General features: G+C 53.7%; 2 protein-coding genes across 5 annotated transcripts in view; both read left to right on the top strand.

Moving 5' to 3' along the window:
* Positions 1–479: 479 nt before the first annotated feature.
* AIF1L (allograft inflammatory factor 1 like) lies at positions 480–13,216 on the top strand. The gene is made up of 5 exons (XM_075055185.1): positions 480–587; positions 5,604–5,670; positions 8,716–8,757; positions 9,935–10,097; positions 11,790–13,216. Exons 1-5 carry the CDS (start codon positions 510–512, stop codon positions 11,875–11,877), a joined length of 438 nt encoding a protein of 145 aa, XP_074911286.1. The 5' UTR covers positions 480–509; the 3' UTR covers positions 11,878–13,216.
* A 1,644-nt stretch (positions 13,217–14,860) lies between these two features.
* Positions 14,861–17,174, top strand: part of NUP214 (nucleoporin 214) — a 45,395-nt gene continuing 43,081 nt past the window's right edge. For all 4 annotated transcript variants that reach the window (XM_075056116.1, XM_075056118.1, XM_075056117.1 and 1 more), the window contains exons 1-2: positions 14,861–14,957; positions 16,555–16,750. In XM_075056116.1, coding sequence (XP_074912217.1) covers positions 14,916–14,957; positions 16,555–16,750 — 238 coding nt within the window. In that variant the 5' untranslated portion in view covers positions 14,861–14,915. The remainder of the gene's footprint in view (positions 14,958–16,554; positions 16,751–17,174) is intronic.

Here is a 17,174-nt window from a genome sequence, read left to right on the forward strand (position 1 = left end):
TCGTGTCTGTCCTGCCGCGGGTGCCTTTTCCTGCTGTTCCTGCTCCAAGGCTTCTCCAGGACGGACTCACAAGCGGTTGTACTTTATCACCCACCACGTAGCGCGTATCCCACCACAGCACCTTACAAACCTACCACCGGTACCCCAGCGGGGACCCCCGAGGCGGCGGGGCCGGGGGAGGGTGCACCTGCCCCGGGGTGACTCCGGAGCGGATCCCGGGGGGGGGATCGCGGGGGTCGCAGCCGCTGTTGCACGGTGGGTGCTGGAAGGAGACCGTCCCTTCCCATCCCTCCCGTCGGGGGCTCGGCCGCTGGAACCTCACTCCGCCGCTTTCCCCCACCTTGCCGTTCTCCAGTTAAGAGCCTCCCCGGGGGGGGGGTCAACGGTCCGTTGTGGACCGGCGGGGCGGGGAAGGGGTTAACGGCAGGGGCGGAGGGCTCTGGCCCGGCCCGGCCCGGCCCTGCCCGCCCCTATTTAAGGCGGCGGCGGGAGCGGGGCGGCTCCGTGAGATGGCGGCTCCGCGCCGGCCGAGCGGCGGGGGGCTGCGGCGGGCCCCGCAGGACGGGCGGCTGGAGGAGATCAACAAGGTGGGGCTGGGGCCGCCCCGCTCCCCTCCACGCACACGGATCCCTTCCCCGAGCCGAGCCTTGCGGGGGCGGGATGGGGGGGCGGCCGCGTCGGGGTTGACCCCCACGGCCGGGTGGGGATGGGGGCTGCGGCGGTGCCGGGTGGGGGAGAGGGGCGAGAAGGTGGGGACAGGTGGAACTGTTCCCCCCCCCCCACCTTTGCCTGGGTTCCCCCCCTCGGAGGGAAATCGGGTTCGAGGAGGCAGGCGGTGGCCTTGGGGGGGGGGGGGGTTTGCTCTCCATCCCCTCCACCCGTGGCGTTCCCCACGCAGGCGGCTTTTCCCCCTGCTGCACCCCACAGCCCGGGTGGGTGGGAGAGGGCCACGGGGTGCCCGTGGATGCTCAGCGGCCGGCTGCCACGAAAGTCCCTTTGGGACTGTGTCCCAGCAAGAATAGTTGTTATTGTTCTACCGGAGGGCTTCGACCTCCCGTCTGCGGTATCGAGTGCTTCGATTTCTCCTCCTGGGAGCGAGGAGTTTCTGCTGCTCAGAAAAGCTGACTCAAGCCTTTCTAGTTTTTAATTGCGGTGGGTGAATGGGGGACCCAGGGTGGTTGGACGTCCCGCAAGCCTTGGGTAGGGGGAATGGCAGCTCCTGGATTAGTGCAAAGTACGCTGGGCTGCGTGCCCTTGGTGCTGGGGTCAGGCAAGGTTCTCGCCCTGGAGCTTCAGCCTTGCCCTGTCCCTTGCTTGGCATGGCCTGCGGGGGCAGCTCCATTGGCATCCCTCCTGGCCAAGAGCGGTTCTGAGGGTGGAAAGGAGGTTTTAACCTTGAAACAATTAGCGAAGGCGTTTCTAGGGTCATTTCTAGGTGGGTTTGGTGGTTGCTCGCTGATACAGCCAGCGGCATCTTGTTGTGGAGAAGGTGGGAGAAACCAGAACTGCACAAGATGAGATCCTGGAAGAGAAGGTGGGCTTGCCTTGCCCTGGCGTTGTCTAGACCGTGAAAAGTGCTAATATGTTCCTCCAGGCAGGGGTGAGACAGCGGAGGTGAGGTTTATGTAGGTCACTGGAAAGGGAATTACATCGTTAGAAACCAGGAGATGCTATGGAATAAGAGCGGAAAAGAGGTGCTGCGGCATAAGGTGTAGAATAAGAGCGCTTGGCTGAAAAGGAGCCTTTGAAACCTGGTGTTGGAAGGCAGACATGACATGCCCTGTGCCAAGGAGGTATGTAGGTGGGTCTAACGCCTTCAAGGTGGCATTGACCTTTGGGGGAGGAAGGGAGTGTGTTGTACCTATTGCTGCAGTTTCTGCTGCTGCAGAGCTGTCCTCCAGCATCCCTCGGGCACAGGGTGGATATGTGATCTGGTAGGTGCTGTAGGACTGAGTCTGGGAAGTCATGCTTCCAGGGACACTGCTGATGTGCTGCTGCTGTGCCCTGGGGCTGGGGGCTCTTCTTCCTTCCATGCAGGGGACAGGCTCCTATCCCTCCCCTAAGCAGCCATCACTTCTGGCAAGCTTTTTCTCTGGGTGAAGTTTGGGTGACGAAAATGAAACAAGCTACGTAACTTTCCACTGATGGAGGTGGGAGCTGCTTGCTCCTTGCTGCATGCCCTGTGTGTCGGCTCAGTGCTAGGAGAGGAGATTTGAGCAGCTAGAAATCAAGCTGCAGATAGCATGGGTAGCGGCAGCCCACGGATCCCGAGAAGCTGTTGCGCTGTAGCAGCTCTGGGCAGCAAACCCCAAGCCGCTGCGCTTTGCTCGCTCCGCCAGCATTTGTGCGGCGGTGGTGGGGGAGTTTGCTGCGAGCGGGTGCGCAGCAAAGCGCCTCACACCTCCCTCTGACACAGAGCTGATATGTAGACCTGGGCTGATACTGTGGCTGGAGCCAGGGAGGGGATTTCCCAAGCCCTGAAGAGCCCCAGGGCTGCAAACCGGTAAAGTGCTCCTAATAAAACCTATCAGGCCAAATTCCTATCAGGCTTAATCTCATTGTCTCATCCTAACACTTAGCTCCCTCCCAGCCCTGTTTTTCTGGCTGGGTTCTACCCCAGAGCTCTCACTGGGATAAGGGTCTTTGGCAGGCCGTGTCCTGAGTGCACACGTGCTGCTGAAGGACAGCTGAGTCCTAGCGTTGAATTCTCTCTTCCAGCCTGAAACGCTCCTCCGGGATCCCCTCTTGGCCGTTCCCCTCTTGCTGGGGAACGGCAATCACATTGTTTAGCCTCGTGCATCAAGGTGGCAAGTCTAATCCAGCCCAGATTAATTTCAACCTAGTTTTACCCTCTAATGCTCTGGGTTGCAGGGAAGGAATTCAGCCTGCTGGGGAGCAGGTGCCTGCTTCTCCCATCCGGGGTAGGCATGAGCATCCCTCAGCCCCTTCCCAGCCCCAGCAGGCAGGGTGGCTGGCGTTGAGCACTTGAACAGCCCAGCGGGAGCTTGTCCTGCTGGTTGGAGATGCCTTTTTGGAAAGGGAAGAAGCATCTGGCTTTGCTCACGTTGTCTTGCAGGTAGCTGGGACTTGTGTGGCTCCTTTTATTGGCTTAGAAAAGTATCTCTGCCCAAGTAAGGCTGTTCAGGGCAGGAGTGGGGGAGAGGCTGGGGCTTATGAAGCAGTTCTTATTAATAGAACACGGCCCTTAAAATGGGAGCTTTAGCAAAGGGCTCTAGGAGGAACTTCAGCCACTCTGAGTCACTGGCCCTGGGGACTGAATTCCTGTGTGCTATTGTGAGTGTTTGCCTTATCGCAGTCACAGCCCGGCTTGCATACAATGTGGAGGGTGGAATGCCTTTGAAATATGCTCCCCTGTTGCTTCCTTCGGTCTGGAGCAGAGCTGTGACACTGGTAGGCTGTCCAGTTCCCCTCCAGTTGAAATGCAAGGGGACTGGGTGCTAGGTGTGTGCACAGCACCACCCATCCTGCTCTCCTGCCACGCTGCCAAGGGCTGTTGGACCCCCCGGCACCTGTCCCTCAGCTATCGTGTATGGATGTAACATTCCCTTTGGTTTTCACCATTTCTGTGCTACTGCTTGCTCCGAGAGAAGTACAGCACTCTGTTCTCACATCCCCTCTCCTGCTGATGGGTGGAAGCTGTCTGCTGCTCCTGCACGGCAGCAATGAGGCTCTGACCTGGTGGCCAGGAGATGCTCTGGCCCTGGTTCAGTTCTCAGTGATGTTTGGCAGGTTCCTTCTACAGAGGCTATTCGGTGGCAATGGCAGTAGGTAACACTACTCCGCTCTCTGGTGACTTCTGCTGCTGGCTGAGCCCAGGTCTCAAAGCTGAATCGGGCCCTTTGTGTTGGGCTGGCAAATGATACCCCTGGGTGGAAATAGCGGAGATTAAATGAAATTGAGTTGGCAAAGGAGAGCAAAAGAAGGAACTGGGAACATAGCTTTTCACCACAGCTCTCGATTTGAGTTGGTGTCCATGGTGATAAGGGAAGTCTGTGTCACGCTGGTTTAGTGGGCACAGACTCTGGTGTCCCATCTGGAGTTTGTGAGATGGGAGGAGGGGATGGCAGTCATTTCTGTCCTACTGCACTTCCTACAAAACCTTAGCTCAGCTGCAGAGAAAAGCCTCACCAAAGCAGTGGTTAACTGGAAGTGAGGGTTTGAGGCATTTGGACTCCCTGGGCAGGTCCAGGCTCCCCTGTCGCAGCGAGAAAGGAGAGGCAGCTCCAGGTGTGTGGGCTGGGGGGGCCGGGACCATGTGCTGCAGGGTTAGGGTGGCAGGCAGCGATCAAGCACGAAAGGCTTGGGGCTGGCCGTGGCAGCAGGAGCCAGGCACCAGCGTGGGGTTGCAGTGTTTCCGGAGCTGGCCCAGCAGCCAGACTGGCACAGCTCATCCCACCTGGGGGGTAGCTGGTTTCAGTTTTCCTTCTGGAAGAAATGAGAACATGCTCTGGAGGTTGGAGGGCGTTTGGGTTACTGATGGCTGCGTGGACCTCCTACAGTCCTGATGCTCTAGTGCCTGCCGATGGGGCTTCTTTGGGCGGGGGTGGTCTCATTGAGCACAAGTGATGCTCTCCCAGTACTACCAGTGCCGGAGATCCTAGTCTTTTGGCGACCCACTCCTGCCTTCCTTGTGAGCATGGAGAACAGTGGTGAGGAACACATGCCCGCAGTAGGGAACAGCCTCAGCCCTCTATCCACCCTAACCCCTGGAGGGGTTTTATCCTGGACAGGCCATGCATAAGCTGTGCAGATGTTAATGATTTCTACACTGAAGAATGTGGTGTTGTTGCTGAACACAGATCGAGTCATTAAGCTGTGCTGGGCTCGCCGGAGTTAGGCGGTGTGGGAGGGTAGAGACAGGAGCAAGACCCTGCTGCTCACAGCTGCAGGGGCGGGGGGTGTTGCTGGCAGGGCAGAGCAGTGGAGCTGGCTGTGCAAGTTGTGGTTTGTCCTCTCGGGTACCTGAAGGTTTCTGAGGTGGGGCTAGGGACAAGTGACCAGAAGTGACCCAGGATTTCCTCTTCAGCCTGTGCAGGGTAGGGGAGGAAAAATGAGTAGACAGGCTGAGAGAGTGAGACCCTGTTCCTTACCTCAAAATACCTGTCCTCTCTTGGGTGCATGGTGGTCTGCGACCTTTGCCTGTTCTATTTGCTAGCCCTCAGAGTTTATCCAAAGAGTTTGAAATCGGAGATCAGAGTGCTTTTTGCAAGGACTAGGAGCCATTGCTGGGAATAGGTGCTCGACCCATGCTGTGCATGCTTAAGTAGAGATGTGGGGAACTGAAACCTTGGATGAGCAAGAAGAGGGAGTTTCATGCAGTTATTCCAAAGGCACATGGGGTCCAGTCCTCCCTTGAGCTGTTGGTAGGAAATCCGAGACACCAGAGGCATTCCGCTTGCACTGGAATGTTAATGGCAAAGTGTGGGGGGATTCAACCCATTTTCAAGCCTCCTGGCACAGTTGCTCAAATGTGGCACTCTGGGAATTGCGTAGGTCTTCTGGGTAATGCTGCATTTGTACATGCCTTTTAGGGTGTCTTCCTTTGCATCTTTAACCTTGGGGATATTTTTTTTCTGTTTTAGGAATTTCTCTGTGACCCAAAGTTCAGTGATGAAGAAGATCTGGAGGAGAAGTTGGCAGTGTTCAAAGGTGAGAACTGGAGGGTTTTCCTGTCTTTTCAGCCTGACTATTTGCTCTGAACAGATTGTTTTCTTCAGCACATGGATCTTACCAGCCTGAGATTCTCTGCCAAATACAAGTGACTGAGCTGGGATGGATGCCTCCCCCTTGCTTGTGGGACTCGGTGAAACTCCCCAGAGAGGTGGTTTTCCCACATGAGCCTTTGTGCTTCCCCCGCTTGCAGGGCAGGGACATGTCACCCTACAGACATCTTGCCTGGTGGCTGCTATTACTGCAAAACCTGCTGTGTGGGCAAAACCGTGGGGAGCAGGAAAGGAGGACGGTTTCTGTCTAGATACCTAGACAAGCCAGCTGGTACAATGGATGATGCAGTAGCTGGACTCTTTTTTTTCCTTTTTTCTTTTTCTTTTTTCCCAGTGAGTAGGAGGACCTCTTCCCACAGAGCAGAGGTCTCAGCTGCTTCCTGAAGGAGTCGGGGACTTTCTCTCCCCAAAAGTTTCTTCAGTCTGATCTAGTCCTTCCCCAGCGCCTTGGTACCTGAGGCAACAGCAGCAATTTGTCTCTAGTCCTGGCCAAAGCCTAACTCCAGTGGGTCAGCAGATCTGGGGCTTAGGTTTGGGCCATTTGCTGGGATGGGGGATAGAGAAGCAGCTCAAAAGCCTGGGGTCCTCTGGAGCTTGTCCCCAAAGTGGTTACAGGGTAAGATTTGGCAGGGCTGTTCTGGATACATCCACTTTCTTTCCAAGCAGTGGCTGAAGGCAGTTGAGAAAACATGCCTTCTGTGTCACACTGCCCTCAAGGTTTGTCCTCAGCCTGGCTCTAACCAAATAAAACCTGACCTTGCTTCCATTTCAGGTGTTATCTGCTTTTTCCCTTTGAATTTTGGCTTTGCAATTCAGCATGGAAGAAGCTGGCTGGGGTTTTGTGATCCCTTACCCTGCTGCGCACAGAGAAGCCTCCTGCGCTCCCCGTTCTTTCTGTTGCCTTTTGTATGGCTTTGGCTTTTGGCTGCAGCCCCGCATTATTTTTCCCATCACAATTGGGGCTCTTCAAACATTGCAACTGTAGGTCACAGGCTCAGAATTCCCTGTAACGAGAGCCTTTGGCATCTCTTCCCGCTGCCTCGTGAGTTTGCCTCCATGGCCTGTCCCGCTCTCCAACGCCTCCTCCGGCTCCTCCAACAATCGGCTCATTGTGTGATGATGGGAGCAGCGTTTCTTCTCTGCCGTCCTCCCCGCTGCCCTCCCCAGCTGGGCCCGGGGAGCCCCCGTGCAGTGTTTGTGTAAATGCATTTGTGAAGGGAGGGACCACGCATGGTTTTGCCCCACCAAATCCCTGCAGCTGGGATGGGAGGGAAAGACAAATGTGCGAGCCGAGGCTCAGAGCACGATGATGTAAAGCTGCCGCTGTTCTCTGTGCTTTTGGCTAAGAGTCAGCTGAGAAGAAAAGAAAACATATGCTGGGCACGGACACGGCAGAGCAGGGTTTGTGTCCCTGAACGGATGCTGGGGTGCCTGACCCCTGCCCAGGGAGGTGGAGGTTCATTTGCACAAGGTCATTATGGTGGGGCAGAGTGTAGGGAGAGCCAGTTCCACACCAAGCGTTGCTTTGGCCCCTGGGCACATGTGACAGCCCCAATTTCATCTAGGATCGGTTGCTTAATGCTCGAAGGAAGATGTTTATTCCTGCCTGAAGCATGAACAGCTTTGGTTTGTATGTGGTATTCCCATAGGTCTGTCCTGGTCAGCTCATGACAGCGGTAATGCACCAGCTGAGACCCAGGTGAAGACATGTCAAGCTATTCCTCTGCCTCCTGCCTGTAGTTGCTGTCAGTCCAGTTAACCCAGGACTTTCCTTCAGAAACACAGGTTCTGGGAAGGCTCCAATGTGTGAAATATCCCCTTTTCCCTTTAGGTCCTTAAATTAGTCTGCCACTTCTCTGTTCACGCTCATCTGCTTGCTGGTGTCCCTGGAGCAGAGGCAAAAGGTCTTTTCCCTTTGGGGAAAGGAGCGGCCTGGGAGCTCTCCCTTAATTTGAGTCCTCCGAGGCTGTTCTGGGGAGTGAGTGCTAACTGCAGGGCAAGTGGAGACTTCTCCAGCTCAGCACAGATGGTTGGTGGCAGCAGGCATCTTGTTCTTCTCATTTAGCAGAACTTGAGATGATGGGGGCCCCCCTGCAGTGCTAGGAGCTGTATTGTCTGCAAGACAGACAAATCCTTGCCTGAAGAGCTTAAAGTCTAAATGGGGAACAGCTAGCAGGGGAGGGAGGAGGGGGTAGGAAGCACACAGGTGTGCCACTCCAAAGGTCAGAAGCAGCACAGGACTGAAATTCTGATTTTTCTAACTCAGATCAGTGCTCTGTCTGTTACAGCATGTGAGCTTTTGTCCTGCAAAGCTGACCAGACTTTCTTGCGCGGGATCTGCCTTTCTCCGAGAATGCTGGCGTTGCCCGATTCAGCAATGTTTGACTGCAGGCTGGAAGGGCAAACAACCTGCTCCAGCGTAACTCCTCCTAGGCTTGTTCTTGGCTTTGCCCTCTTGCTGTGATCCTTGAGCATCTCTCCTGGCAGGTGCTGCTCTGGGAGTGCAGCATAGCTTGGGGAGGACTGTAGAGCCTGTCCCTTGGTATTGCAGGCAACTACGTCATTTAATCTCCCTCCTAATCCGATCAAGCTTCATTTTGGGAGTGCTCAGGGTTTTGTTTTCCTTGCTACTCCTTCTGGGAGGCTGTTCCAGAGCTTTGTTTTTCTGGCTGGAAAACTTTTAATGCTATTCATGGCTAGCTGATACCTTGTTCTCATGCCAGTGTTTTCCTTCAGCTTAAATGAAAAGCAGCCACAATTAAAGAGTGCTTAACTCCAGGGCCCTGGAATTGAGATAAGGGTGCTAAAACCAGGTCTTGAGATGGTCTCCCTCTCTGAACTGTTTGCATTCAGCAGTATATCAATCTTATCCCCTAATCTTTTATTTCATTGCTCTAAGCAGGAAGGCCTCCAAAGCCCTGCATACCCCCTGCTCTAGCGTCCTGCTAACTTGCATCTGTGTCTCTTCCAGAGAAGTACATGGAGTTTGACCTGAACAACCAAGGCGAGATCGGTGAGTGACTCGGGGATGCTGGTGCTGGGCTGGAAAAGCAACAGCTTGCAGAGGTAGTGTCTGCTGCTGTATCTGCTGCTTCCCGCTGCACTCATGTTGCTGAGGAGGAAAAGCTGTCAGTTTTTCCCATGTCCAGCCTTGCTTGGATCTCGATTGCCAGCCAGGGGCTTCCTTGGCTCTCCAGCCCCTGCCTTTCAGCTTCCTCAGTCTCTCCTCACCTGCTTCAAGACCTAAGCTCTTATCAGTCCTATTTTCCTCCTGAGTTTCTGCTTAGCTCCTCCACTTCTTTCTGCTTGCTCTAAATGTTGGGGTTTTTTTTTTCTCCCTTTTTTCCCCACTGAGGTCTTCTCAATCCTTAGCATTTCCAGAGCTAGGAAGTTGCAGGGCTTGGACAATCCTGGGTTTTGCCTGGCTTGAGGCAGAAGCTGTATAAAACCACGAGCACTGCTGTGCAGAGAAGCTCTTTGCTTTGCTGGGAGGGGAGCAGAGGGAAGCGGGGGACTTGGATGTGAGTCTGGCTCAGCTGAGCGGCCCTGGTTTGGGCCCAGAAAGCACCAGTTACGTAAAGATCCAGCCTTCTGCGGACCTGGAGCTGACACTGAAGTGTAATCGCTTGCATGCTGTGCCCTTCCAGGAGGCTGCTGCCTTATTCCCCTCCTCCACCAGTCCTCAAGCTGAAGGAAAGCCTGTGGGGAGCGGGAGGAGGCCTGACTCAGCTGCGCTGCCGTTTCCTGGAGGGAAGGGGCCGCGGCTCACAGCAGAGCAATGGAAGGAAATGGCCTGTGGCGATGGGCAGGGGCACCTGCTCCCCACAGCCTGTTTGGCTCTAACCCCAGCCTTGCTTCCCTCCTCCCCATCCTTGTGATTCTTGGCACCACGCTCTGAGCTAGGGAGCGGTGTCCCCACGTGTCTGGAGCACTTGGAGGGTCGTCCCTCTTCTGCCTGCGTGGTGCTTTTATCTTGAGCTGCGCAAATGGGAAGTGATGCTCTGTACTGGGCAGTACAGCAGTAAGCTGTACTGGGAGGCTTCTCTTGGCTTTCAGCAACACCTTGGTGCTGTCAGCCCCAGAGTCTGCAGGTGAGGTGGTCTGAGGTGGGAACTCACGCCTATGTCCCTAGGGTTGTCTGTGCTCAGTGCGGTCACCTCTCGACAGCACCGATTGCCTTGCTCTTGCAGATTTGATGTCTGTCAAGAGGATGATGGAGAAGATGGGGGCTCCGAAAACCCACCTAGAGCTGAAGAAGATGATCTCTGAGGTGACCGGAGGAGTTAGCGAGACCATCTCGTACCAGGATTTTGTCAACGTGATGCTTGGGAAACGCTCTGCTGTGCTTAAACTGTGAGTGTCCCTGGGAGGGAGTGGGGGGAGACGCAGGACCTGAGCTGGCACGTTGCGGGAGCCGGGAAGCAGAAGTTGTTCTGCCTGGTGGAGGTGGAGCTGTGCATGTTTGGTGTTTGTGGAGGGGAGACAAGGACCCTTGTGAGGGGGAAGTTTGCAGGGAGACATGAGAGGGTGTAATAGCCCATGTCTGGGCTGAGCAGTGGTGAGCGCTCCGAGCAGAGCTGCCTGCTGTGTGTTAGTACAGGCTTCCTCCCACACGCTCAGTGTGGAGTGATTCTCCCCCTTGCCCGAGGGTGTGCAGGCACTCGGCACTGCAGGACTTCTTCCCATCTCTTCCCTGGGGCTTCTGCTGGCTTTGGGGACACAGGCTTCCCCTGTGAAGGGTGGCAGGACTGGAGCGGTGAATGATGGTCCTGCCAACACCAGCAGTGCTGGCTCCTATTTCCCACAGAATGCTCCCTCCCTGCCTGATTTTGGAGAGACGGGCAGTAGATGGAGAGAGGACACATGCTTGAAACAGCTGGCTTTTGCTGGGAGAGGTTTTCTGCGGTACAGGCTGCCAGCATCAGCCTCCCACGGCCCCCTCTGCCCTCTCAACAGGGCTCTGAAAGTCCTGCTGTAACAAATGGCTTCCGAACACTTGCTTGGCTCCATCTCCACCCCATTGAAGCCTGGCTTCGCCTTTCACAGTCACAGAGGCTGGCCCTGCTTTTGTTTCTGTAACCACAATGAATAGGAGCTGCTCCTCTCCATTCCCCTTGCCCCTTTCTGAAGGCAGCTTTAGAAATGGAGCCAGCAGGTTGGGAGGAAGGATCTTGCTCCCACGTCTCACATGGTCCCTCTAAGCCAGTATGTGCTTGCTGGCAATGAGTCTCTCCTCTCCCCACTGAGTGCCCTGTGTCTGTGTGGTGGGGTGCTCTTCTTCCAAGCATGCACAGACTTCTGACACCCCTGCTCCTCCTTTCTTTCTCCATGGAAGGAGGCCGAGCCTGCAGCCTGTCCCGTATCTTCCATCCTTCCTCCCAACTGCAATGGCTTTCACAGATGGGTCCCTTCCTTTGCTAACAGACACCCCATTGTCTACTGGACTCTTTAGAGCAGGAGCAGAAATGTGAAACTTGTCCCAAGAGCGGTACAGTCCTTTGATCCAGCGTGGCAGCTGGCATTCCCAGCGTAGCTGCAGTGCTCGGGTTGGAAGACAGTGCGAGTGGTTGCAAAATGGTTGGGATTCTTCTAGCCAGTGCTTTGCTCCTTGTCTCTGCCCTCTTTCCTGGCTGTAACTGCTGTTGCTTGCTTGGTGTTGGCTTCTGAATGTTCAGCTGTGTGGTTATGTACAAGGTGGGCCAGGGACAGTATTTGCTTTTACGCATCAGGAGAACTTGGCGTGCAGTGTGCGCCCAGGGGATTTCGGAAGTGGCTGTCTAAATAAAACATGCTAATCCTCTGGGCTCTGAGAGGAAAACCAGCAGGGGCTTTGGGAACCCACTCCTGGAAACTGCTGGAAAAGCAAAGCTGCCTGCCAGGCTGGCAGCAGTGCCCTCTGTTGGCTTTCCCTCCTCTGTTAACTAACGGATTCCCTTTGCATGGGGGGCATACGCTATTTTTCAGCAGATGAGATAATCCCACCCCCAATGATGGGTAAAGATGCACCTGCTTTTTTTCATTGGTATTATCTGTTGTGTTTTGCAGGGTCATGATGTTTGAAGGAAAAGCCAATGAAAGCAACCCAAAACCTTCTGGTCCACCTCCAGAGAGAGACATAGCCAGCCTCCCTTGAAGAGGACAGGCTGAAAAATTGGCACTGTTTGCTTTGCTGGTCTGTAACAGAGGTTACCTGTGCTTTGTTACTCTTTACTGTGGACAGTCCTAGTTTTCAACTAACCTGCCTTAGAGGAACAGCAAGGGAAGCTGGAGACTCCCAGCTCGTGTCTTTCTGCTGCATCCCTTAGCCAACTTGATTTGTTAGACAGAAGCTGTAGCACCAATTGTAATGTGAGACCAAAAAAAAAAAAATCCTGTGATCTTACTCTTTCCTCTGCCCTTCTTGCTATTCTCAGACAAGGAGCTACGTTCCTCCCAGTGTATGGATTCAGAGCTGTGCTTGTCACGACAGGTTCCTAAAGGGCCTTGCTGCCAGACATCAACCATTTCTCTGGCAAAGCCCCCGACAGCAGCTTCATGGGTGCAAAGAAATAAGTGCCTTCTCTGCTCTGTCCTATGCTTCCTGACTTTGGACTAGTTCTTCCCCTCCTGACCTCACCAAAACACAAGTCAGGCTCCCACCTCTGTGGCCCAGTCGCATGCTAGGTGAACGTGGGAAGGTGCATGGACACCAGAGGTCTGCCTGCAGGGCCTTTAAGCTTGGAGGTGGGCATGGCTGACTGCAGGGACAGCTTCTGTCTGCTCCGTGGGTTCATCCTGCAGTCAGATCTCGGTGGGTCCAACACCAGCCACTGCAAGTGAGGATGATTACATCTACCTTAGGGGCCCCCTTCCTGAAAAATCTCTACTTGGATCTGATCAGGAGCATAACTGCTGAACGGGTGGTTGTCTGTCCTGTCCATCGAGTGCAGAAACAAGCCTGCTGTTATGCCTTTGCAGCCCCTCAGGAAAGCCTAGAGGAAATTAAACCTTCAGGTGAAAGGAGGCTGGGTGACTAAACTGTGAGCCCTGCCAGACCAGTTGCAGATGAAGATCTGTCCTCATGCAGCTGCTCTGTCCCTCTGATTTTTGCAGACCTCCCTGTATGTGTTTCAGCTTGGTTCCCTGGGGCTATTGGGTACATTTCCCTGATGGATAAGCCCTCAAATCTGCAAAATAAGAATGGCTGTTAAGTGTGGAGTATGAGCTGGGATCCAGATGTAGCTGGGACTGTGCTATCCACACTCTGGTTACTGCAGTGATTCTTGCTCTGTACACAATTTCTGGAATCCAGATGTTTGCTCTTTGCCCTTTCCCTACTATTCTCTTAAATGTTCTTGGCAGCTTTTAACTTTTTTTTTAAATCGTGTTTTAATAAATAAGATTTTTAATGGAAATACAGATGATTAACTCTACTAGGCTGATTTGTTCCTGCCAAAGGCTGCACTTTTAAATAAAAAAAAAATAAATTCTCACTACTGTTTGCGTGAAAACCAAAACTGTAATGGAGAGAAGAATTATGAGCAAAAGCAGCACCAGTCTACTTTAAGGACTGAAAATAAATCTTCTGAAGCTACACTGTGTGTCAGTGTATTTAGTTTAGCTCCTCTGAAGCTTGGTCCATGTGATTGGTTGCAGATTAAGTGAGCTGGTTTCCAAGTCTGTTAATATAAACCCTTAAATAGATCCTAGAGATAGGTTTGGACTGTGTTGATCTGATCTTGATCTGTAATAACTGACCGAATGCCATGGAGTTTGTGTTACGAAATGCAGAGGCCACCTCCTGAAAGCTGTCTTTTTTGACTTGCTGAAAGCAAGCAGGTGGCAGTGCTTGTTTTAAGGAATAACTTGTTTATCAGGAGCAGATACTTGTAATGCTTCTCTTGAAAGACTATTTTTTTTTTTTTTTCATCCTCTCTGCTCTTGAAGCAATTGCCTGAGGTTCTTGTCTGATGTGAGTTATCAAAATGGAGACCAGGTTTCCTGGGGGAATGACTGGGTACACTTTTTCCACGTGTTCCTCAGAAGGACAGAATTGCCCTTAGATCAGAGCCCTGTGTCTGCTTTCTGCTGCCTGTTAGCCTCTGGGAAGGCACCTGCTTTTCTAGGCTATGTGTGTTAAAGCTGTTGTTCAGTTAGAAAATAAAGGGAGCATATTACACAAGGGAAATTTGGATGTGGTTTGCCACAGTTCAGATCACTGCCCAAAGCCATCACTGCTTTTGTCTCTGTGGAAATCCTTGTCCTTCTGGTCCTGGAAAAGACAAGCACAACCTGCTAGAGCTGGAAACAGCCCTTCACAACGTGTCCTTGTCCCCACAGGGCTAAGCGCTAAGGTGATGTACTGGCTGAACCCCCCCGAACTTGAGGCAGGAGTGAGCAAGGGAAGAAAATCAGGTCCTGTCGTGACTGAAAAAAAACATGCTGCTTTTGCGGGGCCCTGGGGCGCAATTAGGCTGTCCCCACTCACAGAGCTTCCATCTTTCCAGCTCAGCTGCACCTTAACTGGAGGCGTACAGGGACCGACCCCGCGCATTGGACCGTGCGCTCCCACTGCAGCCCACGCTATGGGAGTGGGATGTGCTTAGAGCTGCAGCAACGTCGGACTTTCGCTGTGGAAAAAAAAGCACCGAAGCCCCTTACCAAGAGTTGACGATGGACAAGGTGGAGTGGCTCCCTGCCAGCCTCCACCATTGCGCAGCTGGGAGAGCTGCCTTGCTGACAGCCAGGCCCCATCCCTCCTGGCAGCCGAGGCTCAGCCCCAGCGGGGTCTGTCCCCTCAGGGCCTCCCCCGGGGAGTGTGTGTGTGGGGGGGGGGGCACAGCCCCATGGGGCTGGATCTCCTCAGGGCGGAGAAGGGCCGGCGGGTGCGGCCTGCAGCAGCCACCGCCACCGGGTCAGGCCCTACCTCAGAACATAAGGAAAAAAGGGTTTATTAAACACAGCCTGGCCGTTTGTCCTCCCGTCCTTTAGCGCGCGGGAGCCGAGACAGACAACGGGGAGGGTGATGGTGGGGGGGTCCCCTGGAGGACTCCCGGCGCCGAGGAGCATCGAGAGCTGTGGCTAGAGCGGCCGCGCCGGAAGCGGAAGTGAGCGCACTGGCAGGCGCGCGGGGGTTTCCCGGCTGTGCGCTGGGCGGTGGGGACCGCGGGCCTCGGGGCTGCCGGCGCCGCCATGGGGGACGATATGGACGTGATCCCCGAGCGGGAGATGAAGGTGAGGGGCGGGGGGAGAGCAGGCGGACTGTGAGGGGAATGTCTGCGGTGATGGTGGGGGGGTTGGCTCGGGCCTTGGGGGAGTTGACAGGCGGTTTGGGTCGGGCCGGGGGCGTTGGTTTGGGCCCGGAGGGGGGTGGCAGGCTGTGGTGGGGGGTTGACTCGGGCCGTGAGGGGAAAGGAGCTTGGGGAGGGCTTGACTTGGGCTGTGAGGGGCGATAGGCCGTGGGAGGGACTTGGCTTGGGCCGTGGGGCTGACAGGCCGGTGGGGGGTGGGGGTGTTGGCTCGGGTCATGGCGGGGGCCTTTTGAGGCATCCTTGCAGGGTTTGTGAAGTGCTTGAGGAGTTTTCAGCCGGATCCGGTGCAAGGGTGTGGAGTGGAAGAGGGAGGGCCTGGCATGGCCTCTGGTGGAGAGGGGTCCTGGTAATGCCTGGGGGAGGGGAGGCAGAATGTGAGAGTTGGAGGAACCTTATTTTGGGAGAGGAGTGGTGTGTTTCTAAGGCCTCCTGTCAGCATGCCTTGCGCTGGGAACGTCCTGCTTTTGGGAACAGCATGTGTGGTTGTCTGCTGTGGGACAGTGTAAACTGGAGTCTTCCAGTGTGGTGCCACCCTAGCCCATCGCTGTGTCTCCCGGAGTGTTACTGTGAGGCTGTATAAGCAGGGACTTGGCGGGACAGATTCCTGAAGACCACGTGGATCTTTGTGCAGCTGCTTTCTGCTCAGGCACCTTCAAAAACAAGGGAGTTGGGCTGTTTGCTTTGCAGAAGCTTCTGAGTTCCTGCAGCTTCCTCGGGTTGCAGGAATGTACTTACTCAGTGCTTTGGCAATAATTTGGAAACAAAATTCCAGTGCATAATTTGAGTTGCTGGCATTAGATCCAGTGCTCTGTTCAACAGTTGGCACCTTGGGAAGAGAGACTCACTCCTAAGGGGAACCTCAGGTTTTGCATGGTAATAGTATAACTGCTGTTTCTTAATTCAGTTTGTGTTTTTGGACTTTTTTTAATCTCTCACTCTGCTATTCTCTTCCTCCTTTTACAAAAGGACAATCTAAATTATGAGAGAAAGGAATGCAAAAAATAAGTCTGATTATACAGATTATACATTCCTGATGGTGGGTGAAAGGAATAACTGTATCTGTTCTGTGTGTCATAAATTACAGTAGCAAACCAAGATACATCTAAGCAGATGTGTGCTTTGTAGGTTTACAGCAACAAGTTTTAATCAATGATGTTGTATCTCTGCTTTGACCCTTCTCTTTCTTTTTGTCTTTTCTATGGATTGGCCAGTTTTGGTATGTTTCTGAGAGGGTTATGTGTCCCAGGCGGGTTGAACTCCTGCAGGTTTTATGAACATAGGCTGCTGTGTAGAAAAGAGGTTCAGCCAATGGAAAAAATGTAGTGTGATCTCAGTTTTTCTTAGATGAGACAGAAAATGTGATGGGATGGCCAGTGACGATGTGGGTGTGGACTCTGCCTTGGCAGGTGTTTTACAGCTCTCGTGGAGAGGCTTTTCAACTTACTGTCTTAGAGAAACTGAAGTAAACTATTCCTCTTCACCAGCATATGTACAGCTACTTCCCAACTCTCTTACAACAGGATTTTCAGTTCAGAGCGCTGAAGAAGGTCCGCATCTTTGATGCTCCGGATGATCTTCCCAAAGAGCGCTCTAGTCTCCTTGCGGTGTCTAACAAATACGGGCTGGTCTTTGCTGGTGGAGGAAGCAGCCTGCAGATCTTTCACACTAGAAATCTTCTCATGCAAAACCAGCTGGGAGAAGATCCCAATAAAATTGGTAAGGCATCCTTATGTCTCATGGTCTTTGCAGACGTGGTTTTATATGCATTTTTATGATATAGAGCTCTTGGCTTCTGATACAGTCCTTGTCATGCTCTTTCGTGCATTTGAAATTACCATGTTTTCTTGTATGAGAAGGCAGGAATAATATTTGCTGTACCCCTAGCTGAAATGAAGTACAGTTGTTGGGAACATGTCACCAGGATGTTCTGTGCTAGCTCCTGTTCAAGTGTCTTTCAGGTTTGACCACCTGTGTTCAGTGCCATACAGTGAGGTTGACTTTTCCTAACCGAGAATGTACCCCTTTCCTTGCAGCCACACAGTGTCTTAGTAGCCAGTCTTTGAGCTGTGTACGCATCAGGGATGTGTGTGAGCGGAGGGACAGAGTTCTTGCACTGAGTTATCCACTCTGACTAAATGAC

The sequence above is a fragment of the Buteo buteo genome, chromosome 23, assembly GCF_964188355.1.
Source record: "Buteo buteo chromosome 23, bButBut1.hap1.1, whole genome shotgun sequence".
NCBI classification, from domain to species: Eukaryota; Metazoa; Chordata; class Aves; order Accipitriformes; family Accipitridae; genus Buteo; species Buteo buteo.